Genomic DNA, 24,538 nt, shown 5'->3' with positions numbered 1-24,538 from the left:
GTTACAAAGCTCAGAAAAATTTATTTCAGATTTTAAATATTTAAAGAAATAGCTTTTAGACAGGGGCAGTGGGAGCAAAGGTGACAATGTAATTTTCAAGCAGGTACCATTACAGCCTTCAAAGGGTGGTCTTTAAAGCAGTTCTTTGATGTCAGCCACCAACTTGTACAGTCTCATTGCACATGGCTTTATTGGACAGATATTTTTTCAGGTAGATAAGCCAAGTGAGTCTTAGTTGCTCATTAAAAAAAAATTAAATATGCAAAAGGTTACCTTTTTTGGATGCTTCAAAACTGTCATAGAGATTTATCTTTTGGGTGTCGTATGTTAATGTGGTGTTTGGCAGAAGAGTTCTGTTTCTGTTGATTGTGTTCACAGCAAATCTGAAGGCTAATTCTTCTGCTCCCATTGGACCAGATTCCACACACTCAAAAATGCCTCCTGGTAGTGGGGGAAAGAAGAAAGAAAAAACCAAACCACTAGTAAGCCAAAATGGCATACAAGTACAACTTTAATCATCAGTTTGGGAAAAGATTCATCAGCCTGAAGTTTTTAACTTAATAAACCTCATAGACTGCAGCTCATGAAATTATCTCATGATTTTGGTGAGGTTTGGGTCAAACCATAAATAACCCAGCAACAAATCAAACTTACCTTAAAGAAAACCTGTTTGGTTTTTTTCCATACAACATCCATTTTACTATTGTGAATAAGAACAGTGTGGCAATATGAACTAACCACACTATTTAGAAGCAAAATAGGAGAGGAATGAAGAATAAGTAATTATTCTTTTATGTAGTTAAACTTGAAATGATTACAGTTACCACTTCCAGATCAACCACCACCTACGTGTATGTGGCAGGAGGGAGGGAGATTTCTGGATTCTTGTTTTCTACTGTTCTAGACTTATGATACAACTATAATGAACTGGAGAGTTCACTGGAAATGCAACATATAAAAGAGCATGGAACTGGGATGCCCCAAACTGCCTCCAGAATTGAAGATGTGTATGTATTTTAGCATGACTGCGTGCCTGAACTGATAAATATGTTGAGCAAAGGGTTCAAATGTTGCTTTTTCGTACTGAACCATATGTACACACTAACCTCATTCTCAACAAGTACAGCAATCTAAGCAACTACACCCTGCATAAGGTCTATCATGCAATGAAAACATCCCCAAACAAAGCATACTGCTGGAGCAGGACATGCCTCAAATGATAATTTCTAGAACTCTTCTGAGCCAGCCTTAATCTTAAATGAAGCAAATAAGTTTGTGAAACAGTGCTGTGCTTCAGCTGTTCTTTTCCTCATTAATGAGATATGTCGTGGTTTAACCCCAGCCAGCAACTAAGCACCACACAGCCACTCACTCACTCCCCCCCCACCCAGTGGGATGGGGGAGAAAATCAGGAAAAGAAGTAAAACTCCTGGGTTGAGATAAGAACGGTTTAATAGAACAGAAAAGAAGAAACTAATAATGATAATGATAACACTAACAAAATGACAGCAGTAGTAATAAAAGGATTGAAATGTACAAATGATGCGCAGGGCAATTGCTCACCACCCGCCGACTGACACCCAGCCAGTCCCCGAGCAGCGAAGCCCTGCCCCCCCCTTCCCAGTTCCTAAACTAGATGGGACGTCACATGGTATGGAATACACCGTTGGCCAGTTTGGGTCAGGTGCCCTGGCTGGGCATGAGAAGCTGAAAAATCCTTGACTATAGTCTAAACACTACTGAGCAACAACTGAAAACATCAGTGTGTTATCAACATTCTTCACTACTGAACACAAAACATAGCACTGCACCAGCTACTAGGAAGACAGTTAACTCTATCCCAGCTGAAACCAGGACAGATATCATTGCCCATGAAATGTAAATTTATACATACTTTGCGGTAACATCATTTATTCTTGGGTCTGGAAAGGCCAAGGATACAGTGACAATAAAAGTAATTTGATATGTCCTTATTATGGTGACATAGAGTGCCTCAGAAAAACAATGAGTGTCCATATGGTCTCTTTGGTCCTCATGCTAACAGCATCTGTCAATACTAATGGATGGCCAATGGCCATCATCTGAAGATCACTAATTACAAGCCAACCATTGTATCTGCAAGAAATGTTTTTCTGCTTGCTTTCTCCTAGCTTGTGCTTATTCATTTCCAAAGTAATGTTGCTACCTGGCTTTGTATTGTCTAAAAAAAATTAAAAAAAAAAAATATTAAAAAATAATAAAAAAAAATAAAAAATTGTTCAACACTCAACTTTCTCAGCAAGAAGCTCTCAGAATCTGAATGTACAGGAACTGAGTCAGACTGAACTTCACAAACTACAGTCAGTTTGTAAACAGTCTTGTTGAGCAGCCAAGTAGATAAACCATTTCTAAAACAAAAAGAATGTGTATTTAGTTAGCAGCTGTCCCTTTCTGATACTATTAAACATGAAAAGGCTTTTCACTTTTGCAAACCTCATGCCTCTTCCAACCTATTTCTCACTACAGGATGGAGATGTTAACTTTTTTCCTGCAGATGAGGTCTTAAATTCCTGTTGAGAGCCCTAGGGACAGATGCTCAAATAATATTAATTTAAAAGCACAAGCACTAACCCCTGAGATCAGATGTGACTAATAATTATTTAAACATTAGTCATTTAAAACTGAGAATGAGGCACTGATGGGAAAGGCAGATGCTTAAGAAAAATTTAGATACATAGGGAAATGATCTAAACTGACTGAGTATAGAATGTATATATAATCAGTAACCAATATTAACAATACTTCAGAAGCTAAAGCAAAAGAAACTTGGATAACATTCAGGTAAATATAGGCTTAGTACACTTTAAAACTGAAAAAAATTACCATGTTTATTTGCACAATAATGCAATATTAACCTGAAAGGCAACCTACTGCTTTTGAAATTAATGAAGTGCTCTGCTCAGGAAAATGTAGTCTAATAGACAAGATTTTGGGCTGCTTAAGAATTACAGCACCTAAACATTATAAATTAAACTGTGACATATAGGAGGAACCTATTCTGATTTGGGGCAAATTTTTAAAAATTGCTGCAGAAAGCTAAAAATTAGTGAATAAATGATAAGTATTAAGAGACAAGAAAAATAAAAAGACATTTCCATGAACATAATGAAAACAAAGATAGATTTTATAGGCTTTCCTCAGGCATGTGGAAAGCAGTTATTCAAAGATGTTTGAATAAATCAGTATCACACAAACAGTTATTAAAAAAAAAAGATTATATCCTAAGTTACAATGGATTCATAAAGGGAAATAAGCATTATTCTTCCTCAAATTTTTACATTGGAAGATTTCTTCCTTAATTTCAATGTGGCTGAAGCTCAATACAGTCTTCCTTATTTATTCCTGTATTTTTTATTCTGCCCATTTCTAAATTCTTGAGATGGGGAATTCCTTGTCAAGGATGCTGCCACTATTCTCAGTATAAGATAAAATAAATATAAAAATGGATTTTGACCTCCTGTATCTGCGTAATTCCTAATGGTAGTGACAGTCCATCACATAGTAAGACAATTTTATGAAGATGACAAAGTCCCTATCTCCTGTGAGTGGCAATGACGTGTAAATTCCCATGTGCACCATTCAGTGGTTTCTTCCCTCACTCACGCTTTCTCTGTCCCTGTGATAAATATATGCCCTGCAAAGCTGGCAGCATATGGTCTGTCTAACTCAGGGTAAATTTCCATTCCTAAGGAACACAGAGGTAACCTGTTTCTGTTATCCTATGATTAGGATATTTTGCTAGGAGGAAGGAAAACATAGCTTCTGATTCCTGCTCCTGAATATTTTCACACTTTACACTAGATAGACACTGAATTAAAAATAAGAACCCTAGAGAAATATAGATTAGACCATATATATGCGGTTTTCTAGCTGTTTTCTAACTTGTAGGATGTCAAACTTCCACTAGTCTCCTTTCATTTCTTTAATGCTGCTTCTGTATCTGTCCGCTCAAGCAGTGGGGGAGGACCATCCCATAATTAAATATTTTGGATGCTGGCATATGTAGGTCCAGCTTAACCTTCACACTAAGAGGACTCAAATCAACAGGTTTTCAAAGTGCACCATGTCCTACTGATATGCAAAATGACTGAAAATCCCAGGCTCCTCCATAGAGAATAACAGCTGCTAGCTTTGGCCAACCTAATACTGCATACAGGGCACCACCATTTTTTAATTGAACATCTAAGCAGTTTAAATTGAACTCACACCCTAATCAGAGCAGGAGCTTAGGCAGACACACGTCTGCATTTTGAATATCAGGGTATAGTCATAAAACAGCTCCTCATTCTCCAGATGAGAGCCCTTTTGTGTGCACGGAAGTCTGTGTTTCAGATATTTTCAGGATGCTCAGCAAAGGCACATAAATAAGTTCAGACATTAACAGGAATAGGAGGTTTTAAAGGCTGCTTTCTCCATTGCTGCATAAGATGCAAGTAGATACTTATCTGGTAACTTTAAACTGCCTTGGCCTTACTGTTATGTTCCTATATTTGTTATTGAATATGTAAATAAACAGCAAAAAAATACTTTGAGTATTTTTAAGGAAAACGTTGTGTAAATCCACCGGCTTAATGCTAGGAGACAAGCTACAAATTACACTGCAATTTTTATAAAATGGAAAGGAAATGAATAAAAAGGATTGGCTTTCCACTTCAGGTATACTCATTTGTAAAGGGTTAGTGGTTTCCAGAAGCTGTTATAGCATACTGAGTTGTGTTGTTCCCTTCTAAGCAGGCTGTTCTTTACTGCTGTTGTACCTTGTATTCAGGATAGCCTTAATAATCAAATAGAGGAATGCACTGCATGCTGTCAGATAAGCAGACAGAAGAGTCATAAATCTTGCCATTGATATGTGGACAAGCAGCCAAGCTAATGCCTATCTCTGTCTAACAGCTTGAAAAAATGCAGGTGTTGCGGTTTGTCTTATTTTTAACACAGCTTATATACCCGTAATAGGCAGACACATCAGTTCTCATACACAACCAGCAGCACATTCTAGAGGAAATGGCTGAATTTTCACTGCTACCTCAAAACAGAGACAGAAAACTTAAAAGGAATAGTAAAATGTCTATTTAATGCTTAGCTTGCTTTAATGGTCTCATATATGACTTCTTCATTTAGAATGTTAATGATACAGCAATTCATCTCTGCCCTATAACAGTAGGGCACATGGCATCACGTAGCTACAGCTCAATCTGTAGCTCATGAAGTTTTATTGACTGTGTACAGTAGGTGACTGCTGTATAGCTGAACACTTCTTCAAGTTTTCACTGTCATGATAACCACTTATCAAAAGCTCACTAGATTTTAGTAGTGATCAACACCTGAAGAATTACAGTGATAAGGAATGTTTAAGACAGGCCAGTCCAAGCCAGATATGCAAGAGCAATTATAAAACAATCTTTAAATACTGTATCTTTTGTAGTGACATCCAGGATAATTCAGATCTCCTATTATTCTTGATATACTAAAACTGCTTTTACTGAACCTGAAATCCATGAGGATTTCGCATCACAGTTGTCACTATTGAAAAAAACATTTATGTGACCAAGTTCTTTTGCCATAACCAATAGGGAAAATCCAGTCATCAGTGTAATACTGATGCAGTAACAGTTACTTCAGAAACAGAAAACACTAGACAAAAATGATAGTAATATTTAATCAAAAGGGACAATATGTAGTGTCTAAAGTAGTAAGAGTAATGTAGATATCCTTTTCATTTTCCAAAGGGAAAAAAAGTCTGAAATAGTTTTTAGAAAAACTATAAAGTAAAAAAATAATCTGTTCTGAAATTGTTCAAATGAAAAAGCTTGCATTTTCCACCAAAAAAGTTTGAAGATTTTCCATTTTTAGTCTACAAGTCATCTTAGTTTTCCCCAATTTTCAAATCATTTTCTCAAATGCAAAATCCAAAGGAAAAAAAAATAAATCAGCTTGCTACACATCTTGGCAAATAATGAAAAAAAATTGGTCCTGCTCTTAACTACTTAATTTCACACATAATAGGATAACCAACAGATAGAATTAAAACTTCCATGGTTTGGCAGTATCAGGAATTTACCAGACTAATTTTCAAATGTGAAATCATGAGAGAAAAATTTAAACACAAACTTATTCTAATACAGCATTGTTGGCATTAACAAAGTTATGGAAACAATAACATTAATCATAATTTCATTTTTAACTGTGATTTCCTTGTATGAAGATGTAGGATGAAGTTTCAATTTTTTCTAATAAAACAACTTGATAAAGATCTCACACATACACACACTAGTTATTAATAGCTATAATTTTTTAACTTTATAGCCATATTACTGTTACCATGCACCAATCTACACAAATTTAACAGCAGCTATGAAGAAGGTGGTCTTTAATTAATACATTATAAAAAGTAACATCAGTGACATTGTGGCATGAACACCATTTTTTAATGATACAGTAAAGTTTAAAATATAATAATGTAAACCCATGACTTAAGTAACATTAAAAAGGTGACCGAGAGCTAGGAATGAAATTATTTTATTTCTTCTTCCTCACCTCAGATCAATACTTTGAATTTAGGATAACTATGGTCCCCAGCACTAATCCTGATATGACAAATAGAAATCTCTTATTCTGATTGATTATTTGCCATTCAGAAAACATGAACTCTCAGACAGTCTTTGTTTAATTAACCTGGAAAGATGGGAGAAAGGAGTAACTGGTATTTGTGAACACAGTATCTGTGAACAAAGTATCTGAGATAAAAAACTTTTTAGAAAAGTGTTTCAAGAGAGAATCAAGCAAGTCTATCAGTATTACACCATTAAAATATATGCTTATATCTGCTGTGTTCCAATTTTGAAATTGGCCATTTGGTAATCAGAGCCAATGATTATGCAAAGTGGTACTACGTGTGGAGGGATAAAAAGGTCAAAAGCATATTATTGAGAGTTCAGTGGATGTTAGTATACTGTCAGCATTTCCATAGATGGGAGTGATGGCTTTTTGGAAGTGTGAAGGGGCTACAGTTCTCCTAATACAGGCATAGCCAGGAGGCAGTGAGGAGGCTCATCCAAAAAACCCAGTATCACTGATGTGGCATGGCTGATACTGAGAGCAGGAGGGATGGTAGGTGCTGTGCTACGGTGAGTGATCAGGGTTGCTGGCTGAAGGAATTTTAACCATAATCAAGTGTGCTATGGGCTGTACTGATAATCCAGTTTCAGATCCTGTTACGGATTGGAAAGCTACAGAGGTGGTTCAAATACCTCCATAAAGGTTTCCAGCTTAGACATGTGCTTCCTATAAATACAGAACAAAATTACATTTTAGCCAATTATTTCTGTCTGGAACAGGATTTAAGAAAATGAATCATTGTCATGCAAGACATTAAAAGCAAATGAAAAATTTTCTTCTTTACAACCTTTCCATAAAACAATGTAGTTTAAATTTTTATATCGATTTCAAAATTATATTGAAAGCTTTCTGAATCCCACAACAGCAAGATGTTTAAAAGGATCACTTGACATAGAAAACTCTGTTTATTTGACTTTGAAGTCCTTTTTGTGTGGATAAGCCACTGTGGGAAAAGACAGTACACTTCAGCAGTATCCTTTATCCATACTGAGTGTACGCAGGGTTTGGAGGAGGGAAGCAGGACCTGGAATTTCGGGGGTTAGTTTTCATTGCCACTGATTTCTTGTGTGACCTTGGACCAGAAGCTTTTCTGAAAAATAAATATCCCAAAACGGATGTAACAAACTCCTCAACATTGCAATAGAGGCACAATTATTGGAAAAAACAGTAACACATTTTGAAATGAGACATAATTTATGTTAAAGGCATTCGTGAAATCAGTGTGAAAGCATGATCACAGAATCCTGCAAATTTTTCACTATAAAATGCATAGAAATATTACTTTCAGCATCTCAGTTATCTTTTCACCAATATTTTAGTGTAGTTGCATGAAACTGGCAAGTTTAAGACATTTTTCTCCTAAAAGGATTTGAATTACCCACAGTTTTAAGGAAAAAAAAGTATATATTTTCTGATTGTACAATACATTAGGGGCTAAATATCCAGTCAATGTTAGGTTTATCCTGTTAATTTAGTGTTAAATTATATATCAAACCAGGAAGAGTTTGTTTTGTTCCAGGAAATAATATGAGGAAATAATAAGGGATAATATAAGCAAATAATAAGAGTGGATCTCATTTGAACAAAAGCTTCTTTATCTTATAAAACTGGTGAAGAAGATTTTTAAAGATAAATGATAAGTATTTAAGTCAGATGTGACAAATGCCACATGTCGGAATCTTACTTTCCATCAGCACAGTTCCAAATATGCTTTAAAAAGTCATAAATAAAATACTACTAAAAAATATTACTAGACTGGAATATGCAGCATACTTATAAAACACTGCTTCTGATAGCATGTCTGTTTATGAACATTACTCCTTTCAGTTAGAATATCAACAGAACATGACTAAAGATGACAGGCAAAATAACACCTAAACACATTCATCTACAGTGTTAGAATGTACTATCTGTATGATTCCTTCCCACGTTAAGGATATACATTAGCTTCTTCTGAGATGCTAAGCAATTTATTACAGAACACACAATTTCAGTGCAATTATCACATTCATGTAATATTTAGTCTCTCATGACTAGCAGTAACAAAAGGAAACAAAACACTAAATGAAATGTCACTACAAAAATGGCCTCAGAAGATTTTGCTAAAATGTGCTTTTCATTACTTTGGCTAACAAAATGTTTTAAACTGCCTTAAAACAACACACCTTTGTTTCCTTCCCTTTTTCTAAACAGGCAGCCAACACCCAGATAAAAAGTTTTCAGTCTGCACAAAAAAACTTTTTTCTCCAAAACTTCTTTAAAGATGATAATATGCAAATGTAAATGCTTAGGTTTTACATAAATACTTTCACAATGACTAATCCAGAAGTCTTACATCTGTTTATAGGCTTCTTACTGGGGAGATACAATCTTCAAACTTTCCTGCTTATAGGTTTGAAGATAGACAAATCATATACCATTTCATTTTATTCTAGAAAGAGAAATTTTTCACAGATAGAATCCTTCAGTAACCTGAAACAATTCTTATGAAGTGTGTTATCTAATTTAAGAGAGGGGAAAAGAAAAAGGCCATACCTAGGCTTAAAATACATACATACACATATGTAACAGAAGAGATGCAGAGTACCAAATATCATTCTATGAATGGTATGAACTGTATGTACTTTTCACTGTCCACAGAATAAACCCTTTCATAAGTGGATTTAGTATTGTAATAGTTCTTAATAGTCATTCCTTGGGCTAATAACATAGTGTTTTGAATTCTGTTGTGGACAAAGGTACTACAACTGCTTATTTAAAGGACCCACGTTGCTATTATTCAGTGAAATACTTTTTCTTTCCACAGACATTTCAGATAAAAAGGAGGATTGTGGTATTTTTGCTGTGCATCAGCAAAGTAACCTCCAAAGAATCAATAAAAATTTGTTTCTTAAATGGAAAAAAAGTAGAACTCCACAAGTGCTCCTCCGTGAATAAGCAGGAGCAAGAACTGGTAAAGCCACTTGTTTAGCAGGAACTAAAAGCAGTATGGTTTTGTTTTCTAAGGACTATATATATGAGATATGAAATAAAGGTTTCTTGTTCTGCATATGGCACTGTAAAGTGAGAAAAATGAAGTTTTTCAGTTACTTTCATATTTCAGGAAAATATTTTCAAATTTTAGTTTGCTACATTGTGTTTTACATTACTTCATAGTAATGCATTACTACTTCCTAACACTGCCATGTTACTGTGCATTAACTGGAACAGTTTATTGTTTCCATTTTGTCCTTACAGCTATTAAAAGATAGATTTTCTTCAGTACTGCTTGGAACATTTAATCATCTTTTCAAACTGTTTCCTAACTCTATTACAATTAAACAGTTTGAAATCACTGCTATAGAAATGCTGTGAAATAGCAGGAAAATTTACAATAGTCATAAAAGAATTAAAAAACAAACTTCAAAATCAGACTGATGGAAAAGTTTTAAATGTGACAAACATTTTTTGCTTTTACATTTAATGTTTCACTTCAGTACTCAAATGTTCAGTTTCCAAAAATGTTTGAATTAGAGTGTTGCTTAGAAATTAGATCATTATCTTTTCATCTTAGTAATAATCTCACCAAAAGTCACTTTTGCCAAACGTATTGCTACCCCGGTTACAATATGGTATGTGCTGCTACAGGATTATCATTTAAATACTTGGAAGCAATTTTCAGAAGACTAAGGTGGGTTATTGAATATTATTTGGAAAAATCTTCATTATTCCTGTCCCTAATGTATTCCTGTCCCAGATGCTTGGACTGCATAGAAATGGTACTCCTGTATTCTCTCAATTATTCCCTTTTGAGTCTTAAGCCGTGGGAGAGGAAAAAAAAAAAAAAAAAAAATTGTTGTACTGTTAGTCCAGAAACAAGCAAATACTATGAGCAAACAAATATTAGGAACAAGAAAGAGATGGATCTGTAATGAAATTGTTAAGTGCTAATGTGGATAAAAAACAAAGTTAAACAAAACCAAAAACGCTTCTTAACTTCAAAAGCAGAGGTATTAGGTTCATCTGCTGCTAGACTGCAAATTTATTTTAGAGTTTTAAAAATACATTGGTTCATAGTCCTTGAGCTTACCTATTTCACAAGTTAGACCAATAGTGAAACATACTACATTTTGTAATGTGACCTAAGACAAATTATGCATCTCGGTATAACCTATACAGACAGGACATTAGCAGAAGAAATTAAGACACTGCTCTCTGAAGAAATGAATGAAATGTACTATATCAACTCCATAAATAACAAGAAATATAATTATAAATTTAAAGCTTTTTGAAAGATTTTGCATGCTACTTCTCTTCTAAATATTACACAAAAGATGCACAAATTTTGCCACAGATTCATATTTCTAAGTCATTCAACTAATATGATAAATATCAATAAAAAGCACATTAATGTATATGAAAGTTGAATGCTTCAAAAACTGATAATTTATGGCAGATTCGTGTGCAGAACAGATTCTGGTGGGATCTTGAACTAAACAAAGAAAAACATTTAACGAGGCACAAAAGTGTCTGTTTCAGTATGATACATATCAGAGATACTGATTCACTTCTCCAGTGATAAACCAGCGGTGTTTAATTCACAGCCTGCAGAAATATTATTGGAGGGGCTGGGGGAAAGTGTCATACAGAAGCAGAAGGTAAAAACATTTGACCTGAAGCACAGAGATACCCAATACTTTACACTCCTCTCTCATTTGCAGTACATTTAACTGTCATTTGTTTTTCTTAATAATTACCCAATTATCTTTTCCATGAGAAGGCAGGCGTCTGTATTCCTAATGACTGAAATGTGATCTAGATGTGCAAATGATACCTCCACAGTATATCCTTTCACTCTACTTCCACCTATATCCCAGAATTCAGCACTAGTTGTATCCACAGTTTGGGTTTAGATTGATCATCAATTATATGCAGATATTTTATTAAGAGTCTAAATGCTAAGAAATTGTTAGCTAATATGATAATTATGCTCTAAAAAGTTGTTCATTAGTTTGATAATTAAGTTTTAATTACCGAATTAGAAGCCTCTTGGGAAAAATTGAACAGTTGTTTTGGCAGGAAAGCAGGAGTTATGCATTCTACCTTCTATGAACCCTATATATGGATTAAATATTAACTGTTACATAAAGCAACTCTTCCTTTTTATTCTCTTTTCTATATATTTTTCTATAGAGTGGCCAAACTCTTCTAGATAGATACATCTTTAACCAGGATACTGTCTTATCTAGTATCACCACAGTATCAGCTTTACTTTTTTATTTACAAAGATATACTTTAAAAAAAATTCTAAAATGTTTTAAACCACTTCATCCACAGTGAAGACTCACATTTGTAACAATAGAGAACTAGACAGTAAAAATACTCCATGTTTTTCTTCTAATTTACATGGCTTAATAAGAAATTATTTTTTCATCCAGTATGATCAGTTCCTCCCCATGATGAGGCTTTTCTTTTTTAAACACCTTCACCTTCATGGAGGAGACAATTTTTTTCAGAAGGAAAGAGATGTTCCATGAATCATAGGTATCGTATAAAATGTTTTCTCAAGGAACCTATGTCTTACAACTGGATTTGTCAGTGTCCAACGAAAATAGCATCTTCACTGAAGGCCATTTTGTTTTAGGCATATATACAGGCTATCAAGCCACCTTCTTCACAAAATGTACCTCTGCAACCTCTGTTTTCAGGTATTCAAGCAAGGAAGCATAATTAGCGAGGAGTTAGGATATTGACAGAATCATTCCAACTATTTCCATCATGAAAACAGTCTAAGTATCAGCAACACAGGGGGAAAAAACCAGTTTAAAACAGCAATCTGGAAGATAAATTCTACAGTAGTATATAATCTTGAAGCTCTACTTTCACACTAATATCTTGCACATTGCACATAGTTTTAATCCCTGGGGGGAGGGTGGCAGGGAGACAATGGCTGAAGCTGAAGATTAAGACACCTACGTTTAAAAGCCCATAGGTGTGCTGGGAGTGCACGTTCCCATTGTATTCAATGGATCTTGGAGAACAGCTCACCTGGGCACAGTCATCTAGGACTCAATGCATATGTCCACATATGGGCTACCTGACAATGCTGAAGCTACCCCTCCTGGCCTCTGGTACAGAAAAGGACTGTGTCTTTCCCAGGTCTCGCATCTTATCTACACCGACGGCTCTGAAACACAAACGGATCTCAACTTTTCTCAGTCCTTTTGCAGTTTATCAGTATGGCTTGCCCATTTCATCTGCTAACTTCCATTGACTAAAAGGGGAGCTTGGGTACCTGGTACACATATGTATCTGACCCTTGAACCAAATCCTGCTCATTTCAAAAATGATATAATAGATCTAGAAGAGGTAAAGAGAAAGGCAACAACATGTATAATGAATTTCACGTAAGGAGTGAATGAGAAAGGATAATTCAGCCTGGAAAAGAGACAGCTTGGAGTAAGATAGAATTCTACAAAAATATATGTCATGCAAAGGGTGGGTACAGTTTTCGTATTCACTGTTTCTTCACATACCAGAACTAGAGGGCCTTAGCTGATGCTAGTTATAAAAGCATTCAGTGCTAATTTTCACTTTTTGCAAATGTATGACTTAGGAAAACCAAACAAGGAAGATTTCAGCATAGCAGAGAGGGGATATAGGTTACTGTCTCCTGAGGTGGCTTAAAATCCAGCAACATTACAAGATAAAATAGGTCTTCTTTCTGAAGCCAGGGAATTTTGCTTCTTTCTGATGATGTGAAGTTGTGATATTTGCAGTAATTTTATGTAATACAGGTTTATCTAATAAGTGGTTTGTATGCTGAGCGAGAACATCTTTGAAACTGTTATCCAAATTCTCTCCATTTCATGTTTATTGTGAAGAGATGTATTTGTTCACCAGAAGTAGTAGTTTATCTAAAAAATTTAATATTTCTCCAGCACAGCTGACAGATAAAAGTCCTAATAAATTTGCCTTTAATGACACACAATAGAATTGAAATATGTTATTAAGATTTATCAAACAGAAAGGTCAGAGACAATTATATTTAATGTTTTGGTGGTGTCAAAACACAGTTACATTTTTACTACTTTCTATTTCTTCTATACCAAAGAGCAATGTGATTAATCTTCATTTTTTTTCCACTTAGGCCTTTATATTAGTATGAGTTTTACTGTGTTGAAGCACTATCTATCCTTTTAAAATATGGAAAAGCTTGAAATAATTTTTATATTTGAACAAAGCAACAGAATATTTGAGGGTTTACTATTATATTTCAGTTTAGGAACAGAAATGATCAAAGTCTCATTATTAAACCAATTTTATGGTGTAAGTTTTTCGTAATATCTAAGACCAAAAACCACCAGCTTTTTGAATACTTAAGTCTTGTGCAACATTTGGTCATCTGACTGTCATTCAGAAATTACACGGACCTAAGAAAACAAGACTTTGTTACCGTCACGCTTCTGCGTAGTAAGGAGTATCTTAAATTTAGTGCAGTTAGTGAATATGACCATTTTTATCTTTAAAAATGTTCATTTAGCTTTTTCTAGTCTTTAAAGATTCACATCTTCCACTAGTAAAGTCTCAGTGACAATTCTGAACCAGAGGGTTAGTTACATTGCACTGGTTTCAATGATTTTTTTCGTTGTTGTTTGTTTTGGTTTTATCTTGGGCTCATCAGGCCAGCAGTTTAAGGTTATTTGCAGTCACAGTACTTTAACACTGAGTTGTCAAGAGGAATTTTGGGGAGATGCAAAGCAAGATTCAGTTGCCTGAAAACAGGCATCTACTGCCCTTTCAGCCTGCCTGTGACTCTATTAGGGGGCAACCCATAGAGGCTGGCAGATATTTCAAAGGACGAAAAGCTCAACATGACCTGACAATGGGTGCTTGCAGCCCAGAAGGCCAACCATATCCTGGGCTGCATCAAAAGAAGCATGACCAGCAGGTCAAGGAAGGTGATTCTCCCCCTCTACTCCACTCTCATGAGACTGCACCTCAGTACTGCATTCAGCTCTAGGGCCCCCAACATAAGAAGGACACAGACCTGTTGGAGCAAGTCCAGAGGAGGGCCATGGAGATGATCAGAGGGCTGGAGCACCTCTTCTATGAAGACAGGCTAAGAGTTGAGGTTGTTTATCCTGGAGAAGAGAAGGCTCCGGGGAGACCTTACTGAAGCCTTCCAGCACCTAAAGGGGACCTACAGGAAAGTAGGAGAAGGACTTCCTACAAGAGCGTGTAGCGATGGGACAAGGGGTAGTGGCTTTAAACTGAAAGGTGGTAGATTTAGATTAAATGTAGGGAAGGAACTCTTCACTATGAGGTTGATGAGGCACTGGAACAGGTTGCCCCAGAGAGGTTGTGGATGCCCCATCCCTGGCAGTGTTCAAGGCCAGGTTGGATGGGGCTTTGAGCAACCTGGTCTAGTGGAAGGTGTCCCTGCCCATGGCAGGGGGGTTGGAACTAGATGATCTTTGAGGTCCCTTCCAACCCAAAACATTCTATGATTCTGTGATACTTGACAATGACTGCTCAAATAACTAACAAAAAACAAGTTACATAGAAATAGTCACCTTCTGATCCAGCTAAACAGAATTTACTCCCTGAAGTAGAAATTCATTTTCCTTAGGCCAGTATATACTCATTGATAAGAATAAAATTAGAGTTATTTATATAAATAGCAATTTTCTGGTCTTTTGGAGGTGTGTTGAAAAGATCTGTAAAGATAGAGCTTGCCCACTAAAAATTGTACAAGTGATACAGAATACACTTACATGTACAAAACTCGTTCTACTACAAGACTGTTGAAGTTAGTGTGATAGTTCTACTATAGTAAAAAAGAAAGGCACATGCAGAGACTGATTCAAAATAGACTGAAAGGCTCTTGGCACATGTCTTTTTTCTTCCTGTTCATTGTAGAGTTTAGATAAAATGAATTAAAGCTTGTCCTTCGAGCCTCTTTCCAACTGGTTCTCCTTTGTGTGTATGTATCTACATGTGACTGGGAGATGCACACACATGAGCTGGTAACAATATAAAGGTCCTACAGCAAAAGCGTTCTGACATAGTACACTTGTATATTCATAATTCATTTTATATTTACACTCCAGTGTATTTATTTCTTATTCTTTACCAGTTTCCCTTTGTTACCACGTTGCTATTTAACAGATACATAAATATTTATTCTGATATTACAGAATACTGTTTTATTTGTTATTGTGGTTTAATTATTTACTGTTAACTGCATTTTGAAACAGACAGCTGTCATAAAACATCTTCTGTTTTCTATGAGGGTCCTTACTTATAGCTCTTTGCCCCCAATAATCAAAAAATGAAAGACTCCATGTAGTGATTTTCCCATGAATACTATGTTGTAAAATGTGCTTACAAATTATAGCTTTCCATACCCAGCAAGTAGCAAGGATTTCTTTAGAACTGACGCAGGTAGAAGCATATCACTTTACAGAAAAAAAAAGCAGGATTAAGTTGTCATACATATAAAGATATCATGTAAATTAGATTTAAGTATCATTGTCTTAAATTATTAGCGTATCATTGTTAGTGACCACTTCTGAGAAGAACAGGTTTTCTAGCCTTTCATATTGATTCATGTAAATCACTAGCTTCAGTGTCTTCATAATTCAATTCAAATCTGTAATGAGTCAAACCTGTGGAAGGGCCTGTTCAGAATGAACAGTGACAACTTAGTTGAAATGCTGCTCGTGCCATGGAAACAATGAAGTGTGACACTTTGTCTTTTACATCTAGGAACAGGTTTACTGGGAGAGAGAGTCATTTATTCTGTTTTTCAGAAAGGTGGCAATATGGATAGGAGAATTAAATATTTACTTTGGGGGAGTGCAAGCTATTTTTTTTTTTGCTTTTTTCACAGGTGTATTAAGCTGGTTTATAAATTTATTTGGTACCTTGAATATTCATTTATTTTTAGCTTTTCCTGAATTGAAGTTGATACATAGCCCCCTCTGAAAAGCTTCTGTGACATTTAAGATACTTCTTCAAAAACGTTTTTCCTTCAGTTCAAGCCTAATCTCCAAAATGGGTCTTTCACTTTGCCTGTGTTGAGGTATTTACCCATGGATAAAAGAAACTAGAAGCATGTGTAGAAAAGGCAACTTTTTCAAAATCTTCATGACTTGAGGTTTTTTGTCACATAAATTAACCTAAGAAAATCATTGTGAATTAGTAAAAATATTTTTAAATCTGGCTTAATACTAACATGAAATTACACACACCTTTTGCCCATGCTAGTTCGTTAGTAAAATAATATCCTTAGACCAAAAATTTATGCATCCACTTTCCAGATAGATTTTAATCTCTGACTCAGATTTCCCCAAGCCCTATTAATATACTTTTTAATTTTGTGCTGTTTTCTACAACATAATGTAGAGCTATGAATGTTCAGATTTCTCATTAATAAGGGATAATTTTAAGGATTAGCTGTAATCTTGCATTCTGAATTTTTACACCTTAGATTAAAAGGCTATTTTCAAAATTTGCAAGGGCTTAAAGTCAAATTCTGTCCTCCCTCAGCTCCATGATATAACCTTTCATTAGACATGGAGCAACATATGTACCTCTCTGCTCTACTCAGGTCTGCCTGCAGGTCTGTTCTTTCAAACCAGCAGGCTAATGAAGTGCAATACTTTAAGACAAGTGGAAAGCAGTATTGGTCATGCTAGAGAGCAGGTATGCAGGCAGTGTACTGCAAAAATAATGCAGAAATATATAACCAAACCACTGATCCAAAATAAACAAGGATTATGGATGTATCGGGTAGTCACCCAAGCCTGAAATAAAAGCCCTGCTGCAATCCTCATTTCTGTAAGCTCTTTCTGGATCCCTCAGAAAGAACATAACTGGATAGTTTAATTTATGAATTTTCAGAAGCAACGAAAGATTTAAATAAATGTGTTCTAAACATATTTGAACTCAGTTCTCCATTCTGAATGGTTCAGCTCAAAGATCTTATGCTCCAGGCTAGAAATTTGCTTGTTGATTGTGCCTTGTATGGCTTTAGGAAATGACAGGCAACTGTAATCAGAAAGGACTCTAAGCAGCAGGAGAGTTTCACATGTGCTATCCCTTATACATGCTATTGTAGGTAATCAATGCTGCTAGAATTAGAGAGTCTTTCAAATAAAATACCTGTTACAGTCTTGCTCAGCTATTCAATTACATATACCAAAAATACAAGGATTGATTCAGACTTCAGGTGATGTTTTATTGTGTACTTATTTTTGTAAAATACAGATTTGACATCAGTAAGATTTGCTAATTTGAGCAATTTATGCAATTTTTTTAAAAAAGTTGTTTTGTTTTTTAAATTATATTTCAGACTATTACATTTCCACTTTTCCTCAAGTTTTTATAGTTAGTTATTTTAAATCGCTCTAACAAAAAAAGCAAAAAAAGTTTCAGACTGAAACTTCAAAATATTACTTTTTCATGTCATCTTAAACTTGGTACATTGATAGTCTTAGATTAAGCTGTTCTTTCCCACTGATCAATGCTGCCAATGAAAACTGGGAAACCCACAGATTTTTTTTCAGTTTTTTCTAACTGGAAAGCAAAGCACTCAAAAGCTTGGAAGTGTAACAACTGAACATGCTTGTTCAGTCATGTACTGGGTTTGGCTGGGATGGAGTTCATTTTCTTCAGAGCAGCCCATAAGGTGCTGTGGTTTAGGTTTGTGGCCGTTGATAGCACACCAATGTTTTGGCTACTGCTGAACAGCGTTTCCACAGCATCAAGGCTGCCTGTGTTTCTCACTCTGCCACCCCAGCAAGCAGGTGGCATTGGGCAGGAGGTTGGGAGGGGAGACAGCCAGAACAGCTGACCTGAATTGACAAAAAGTGGCATTCCATATCTCCTAACATCATGCTCAGCAATAAAACTAGGAGATGCAGTTTTTCCAAAGTAGCCATTGCTCACGGATTGGCTGGGTATCGGTCTACTGGTGGTAAGCAATTGTTTTTTAATCACTTGTTCCTTACTTTTTTTCCTCCACTTACTAGAACTGCCTTTATCTCAACCCATGAGTTATTTTTCCTTACTTTTGCCCTTCCAAGTCTCTCCTCCGTCCCTCTGGGGGTGTGGGGTCAATCCACCACAATTCACAACTCTTTTCCATCATACTGGTGACTGTTGTGAAGAATCTTTGAAGGGCTCTGTTTGGACATGCATGTATTTGTCCTTACATTTAGCCACATGGGGTTTGATTGCAGTGCCGTGCTTTAAGGTGATAGATGCACGTTACAAATACTTTTCTTGGTTACAAGTGTATAACATCTAGAACTGCTATATTTGATTGATTCACAGATGAGTATATGCTGTACATTCCCTGTAGCTTTGTGTTATTTACTAAATAATTTCCTGTATTTAAACTATGGGATTTTACATTAATATTATTATTATTGAGAAATAAATTGTCCTGATAAATACAGTGAATTGAAAAATTAAAGTGTTTGGTAGTCTGAATACTGATAAAACAAATAAATTGAAGGTCTGTTTTACCTGGCAAAAAAGTATCTCTAAGTATCATTAGCAATGATCTTTCCTCCCTCATTTCCAACTTAGTGGTTCCATGGCATTCCATTTGCTGTCTTTTATCAGCTTATTAACTTCTCTGTTCCCCATACATTGACATTCCTTGCTTCAGTGCATCACCAATATTCATCAATATCTTTGTCAGTGTATCTGAAAAATTGTTTTAAGAATTGTTCATTTGGTCCTAAAGCCTGGAAGATATTTGCTCAATCTTTTTGGAAGTGACCAGTTTCCTTGGGGAGCATTGATTAATTATTTACAGTTCTGAAGCCCCAAATGACTGAAAAATCTAGAAATTTAGAAGCAAAAAGATGACAGACCCAGAGTTAGTCAAAATTTGTATCAACTTTTCTTACTTCACTACTATAATTGTGTTTGCAGGAGAATATAAGAAAGTCTGCACAGTTAGAGGCCAAATCAATTTCTGTTCAGCCAAACCTATGATTTTAATCAAAAGAAAGATGAGATGTGAAAAAGAGACTTTCTGGAAACCATTGTTGCAGCAATATGATCTAAGCATTACTTTCACCTTCATTCAGTAACTGTTACACATCACAGTTGCCTCAATCCTTCTCCTGTGACTCCTGCTTTGCCCTCTGCAGTCAGATCTCCAGATAGTAGAAGAACACTATATTCCATTCCAGAAACATTGTTTGCTCACAGCATCAAGGTATAGATACAGCTTGTTACCAGGAGTTGTGCCAGACACAAGCTTAGAGCAGAATGAATTAATGCCCACCACATGTGTACTACTAAACAAGTGCATTTGACAAAGCATTTCACAAATCTGCATTTAAAAATTAATTCAATTTGTCTGGGACATGAACACTCTTGCCAGCAGAAGGGCCATTAACAAAGGGCAGTAAAAGGCAAACATAATACCTGTTCTGAGAATCACTGTTGGGCTCAACTCTATTAATTACTGGAGAGCGAGGGTAAAAGCACATTAATTACATTAACACGGGACCTGAACTGGAAGGTTCTGCAACCACTACTGAAAGCAGAAATAACTTGCAATCAACAAAACAGATTCCATTAAACAAAGAAGTGTGTGTAAGCTGGAGTGAAAGTAAGGCAAGGAATTATTATCAAAGACACTTCATTTAAATCAGTAAAAGAACAACAACAAAAAATTATGCTAAAACCTAGGTGTGATGTTTCACAAATCTGCAATGCAATATGTCAGAGTTGAAGCATCGCATAAAAGCCCATGGGGGTTACCACTGTAGAAAGAACCTACCTGAAGCAGTGTGCAAAACTAAATGCTTAAGAGGAGAGCAGAGGGTAGGGAGGAGAAAATTAAGCCCAGAAAGACTTGAAGAGCATCAAAACAGCCAACAGCTAGGAAAGTCAAGAAGATCTGCAGAACTCATGATTCTGCAAATATAGTGTGGTATTTTCAAAAACACTGAGCACATTCTTTTCTCTCAAACGCAGGGGATTTGCCTCTCAACTATGGATGAGGAAACTACTATGATGGTTTGTTTGTTTAAAAAAAAAACCTCTCTCGTAATAGCCAATGGAATGGTGTGAAAAGGCCAAATACCTGAGCTCAGTCACAAACAGAAGGGATTTCTTTCACACACATACATAGAACCTCATTCCTCTATGCTTCATTCCACTGTTGCACTTCCAAATTATAGCCCCCTATTTCTCACATCAATGAACTTAAGATGCTTGCAGCTTTTTATTAAACCAATCTGAACACTTACAGCTGAAGGACAATTAATACTTGCTAAATGAATCTCTGCTAGCTGCTTGCCCCTGTTGGTGTCTTAGCTCCCTCACTGCATTAAACCCCTGCCTCTCTGTCCCAAAACTCCCACCTCAAAACATCCACTCCATTTCATCTGCATCCCAAGCTTTCTCACTCTCTGCTCTGGACTTACAGAATCTAGCAATGCATTCCCTAGAGCCAGAGGTGATAGTTGCAAGCTGCCCCACAGCTGCAGAGCCAGTCCTCATCAGAGGATGGCTGGGAGTAACCAACATCTCCACTCGAGGTCATGTATATCTTTGGCAACCTGCCTGTCATGTATGAAGGTAAGAACAGTACAGCAAGACCATGCAGGCTGTTCAACAATACCATTCACAATATCATGGCATTTAGGAATAATTTATCATAAGCAGAAATGAACAATAATATCAAGTTGGCAAGCAAGGTTTCTCAGCCTTTAGGAGCCCAACCCAGGCCAAGACAGAGTCACTAATAAGACGAAGGGAGAAAAACTGAAATAGACAATTCAAGGGACTAGACATCTTTGCAACTCAAAACAGCCTGAGTCAAGAACATCTATACAAACATAGATATACCTTGGCATTCCCAGTGACTTTCTTGGAAACCTCTTCCATATATTTACTTCATTACTCTAAGCTCCTAAAACATGCATCAAGCATTGAAGAGTAAGTTACCACTGGGAAGAGGAATATACATACTCTAACAGCAGACTACAGTCCAAAAAAGCAAAGATTTACTTCCTCTCCCCAGATTTCCTTATATTTTCCAGAAAAGATGACAAATACTTGTTTCAGCTAAAAATAGATTAGCTTTTAGAAATGCTACAGAAGTTCAGATCTCACATTTGCAGAGGAGTCAGCATCTCCTGCTCTCACTGACTTTCTCCTGTATGGTATGATAGTCATTACCTTGGAGGTTCTCAGGTTTTTTACTTGTTTTCTTAACAATCAGATCCATATTTTATTATCTCTTAAAAGAAGAATCCCAGAGTATAATTCTATATTGACTTGGGCTAAAAGCTTTTAATTAAAAAAAAAGGAAAAAAATTAACAGATCTTGGCATTTTACTGTCTTAAAAAGCAATTAGAAATCAACTTTGCCATTTTCATTCTGTGGCTGCTTTGAATTTATTTACAGTGATAATCTATGTTTACTAACATTCCCTCTCTGCTTATTCCAGTTTAACCCCTATAAGATCTCACCTTCTTTGAAAGGTACAGAAATTTCCTCACACAAAACAGATGTTTCTATAAATGCAGACCTGTGGCTCCATAACTAGGCTCACAAAATACCTTCCAATCAATGTTTAGACTGAAAGGAGGCAGTCGAGAAATTAATAAGGAGATAATAGGTAGGAAAATTGCCATATATGAATGCTCCTTCTATCAAATTTTCAAGCCCCAAACAAAATTTAAGCCCAAACCCAGGTTTCATGTCCCAAAGCAAAAAAAAAAATTAAATAGCCTGACTAGCTGAATTTGCATTGATTATAAAAATAAATAAAAAATAGCACTGATATTAGCTCTTCACAAAGACAGCAAGCAGTTGATAGTATGGTAGAAATTACTGTGGTAAAATTAGTTTGAATGATATGTTACCAAACTACAGGGTAGATAAATGCCAAAAGAGATTATATGAGAGGTCACATACTTTATGAAGTTCTTAAATACTTTTGTGTACAGAACCACTGACATTTAGTCCTCTAGTTGCTTAACTGATTAAGATGTTATATTTTCCTCACTTCCGTGTTAACAAATTAAATTGATGAATAGCTTGCATATTCCACATCTTTCCAGCTTTCTCAGCTATTCCAATGTTATTCTCATTACGTTTTATTCTAGATTTGTTTTCAGCATCCATGAGATGAACATTCAAGCAGATATTAAGTTCCACTAAAGTGCCAAAGTATTTCTTCTATATACATATATTACAGTATTTGTTTTATGAATTTTATTTGGATCAAGGGAAAATTTACCAAGAGAAAAAGATGTGAATTTCTTCATAACACTATCAGTTCGTCACAAAGTGCAGCATATCTTCCTCCTCTAGGAAGAGAAATTGGTTAATGCCTTTGCAAACAACGGCTGTATGCCATAAAAAAAGTGTATTCCAGTTTCATAACCCAACAAGAGAGTCCCTCAATAGTTCATTACTTCCTTTATATTCTAGACATTTTTTACACAATGGGTATTGTTAACAATTTCTTTTTTCAATTCATTTACATAGCATTTAGGAATGAGATTGTGGTTTGGTGAGGAAAAATTTACAGTACAACGCAAGCTATTTATGCAAGATGACTGTGATGATCTCTTACCGCTTTGGCCCATTACCACTTTATTAATAATGCATCTTCAGCATGTTTCTTATTGAATATTAGCAGCTGTGATATATTAAAAACCAGCATCCTAAGGCCAGTGTCTGATGCTTTTTAATAAATGGTAAGCATATTTCTCTGAATGTATCATAACAGAGTCCTCAGTATATAGCATTATTTAATTCCTCATTATAGCAGCCATTTGACATTCCAGACTCAGACAGCTTAGAATCGTAGAATGGTCCGGGTTAGAAGGGGCCTTTAAAGGTCATCTAGTCCAACGCCCCTGCAATAAGCAGGGACATCTTCCACCAGACCACGTTGCTCAAAGCCCCATCCAACCTGACCTTGAACGTTTCCAGGGATGGGGCATCCACAACCTCTCTGGGCAACCTGTGCCAGTGTTTCACCACCCTGAGGATGTTTCAGCTGCAGCAGTTAGAATCTGGGTCTAAACACATTGCTATACAAATATTGTCAGTGTTAGAGTCCCAGTATCAAAGAACAAGGGAACTAATTACTTAATAAATGTGTTCTTTTTTTTCTTTTTATACATTTGAGAAAACTCGAGTGCTACTGAGCCAGCTCAATACAAACATAAGTTGTGAACTACAGTGGGGAATCTCTGCCTGGACAGGACATTTTTGTTGTTGTTGAAGTCTACGTGGTTATTAAATATAGTATTTTTCAAGTACTACAGAAAAATACACGGCCTCAACCTAATCACAACTCCTACTACAGTTCAACAAGGTTAAGAAAAATGAAGGAAAGCAGATAGTCCTATTTGATTTAAACCTAACTGAAAAAGTTGATGCAAGAGCTTTCTTCTCAGTATAGTAGCTAATGGAAACAATAACTTTCTAATGTCTGCTGAGAAGCATTGAATTTCAATTATTTTCTCTTTCTGATCAGTGATACCAAACAGCTTCTGCCCCAGGAAGCTTCCCTTCCTAAGGATGCTGTTTTCTTTCTCAGCTAAATGACAAGTCTTCCCTGGGAAAAGTAACCATCCATGTAAGGGGTAAGTCTGGTCTGTACATAGTCTCTTTCTCTGTAGTCTTGTTGGGCCCTGTACAGTGGTAGGCAGGAGCTCTTAGATCAGAAAAGTTTTCCTGCCAAGATCCACAGCTCTCATGACCTCCCAACTTGCAGATTGTTTTCCTTTTGAATGTGTTATACTTGCTAAGCACTGTCCTCTCCCAGAGGGCTGAAAGCACTTGTGATGCTGCAGTCTCCCAGTGCCCTCTGTCTTCACATGTGGGACAGAATGTCATGTTGCC

General features: G+C 36.0%; 1 protein-coding gene across 1 annotated transcript in view; it reads right to left on the bottom strand.

Moving 5' to 3' along the window:
* GRIK2 (glutamate ionotropic receptor kainate type subunit 2) overlaps window positions 1-24,538 on the bottom strand; it is a 415,252-nt gene that overhangs the window by 287,259 nt on the left and 103,455 nt on the right. Inside the window, exon 2 of the mRNA XM_075046677.1 lies at window positions 274-441. Coding sequence (XP_074902778.1) covers window positions 274-441 — 168 coding nt within the window. The remainder of the gene's footprint in view (window positions 1-273; window positions 442-24,538) is intronic.

This window comes from Buteo buteo, chromosome 15, assembly GCF_964188355.1.
Source record: "Buteo buteo chromosome 15, bButBut1.hap1.1, whole genome shotgun sequence".
In the NCBI taxonomy this organism is placed as follows: domain Eukaryota; kingdom Metazoa; phylum Chordata; class Aves; order Accipitriformes; family Accipitridae; genus Buteo; species Buteo buteo.
This window is presented reverse-complemented; position numbering and strand designations above follow the sequence as displayed.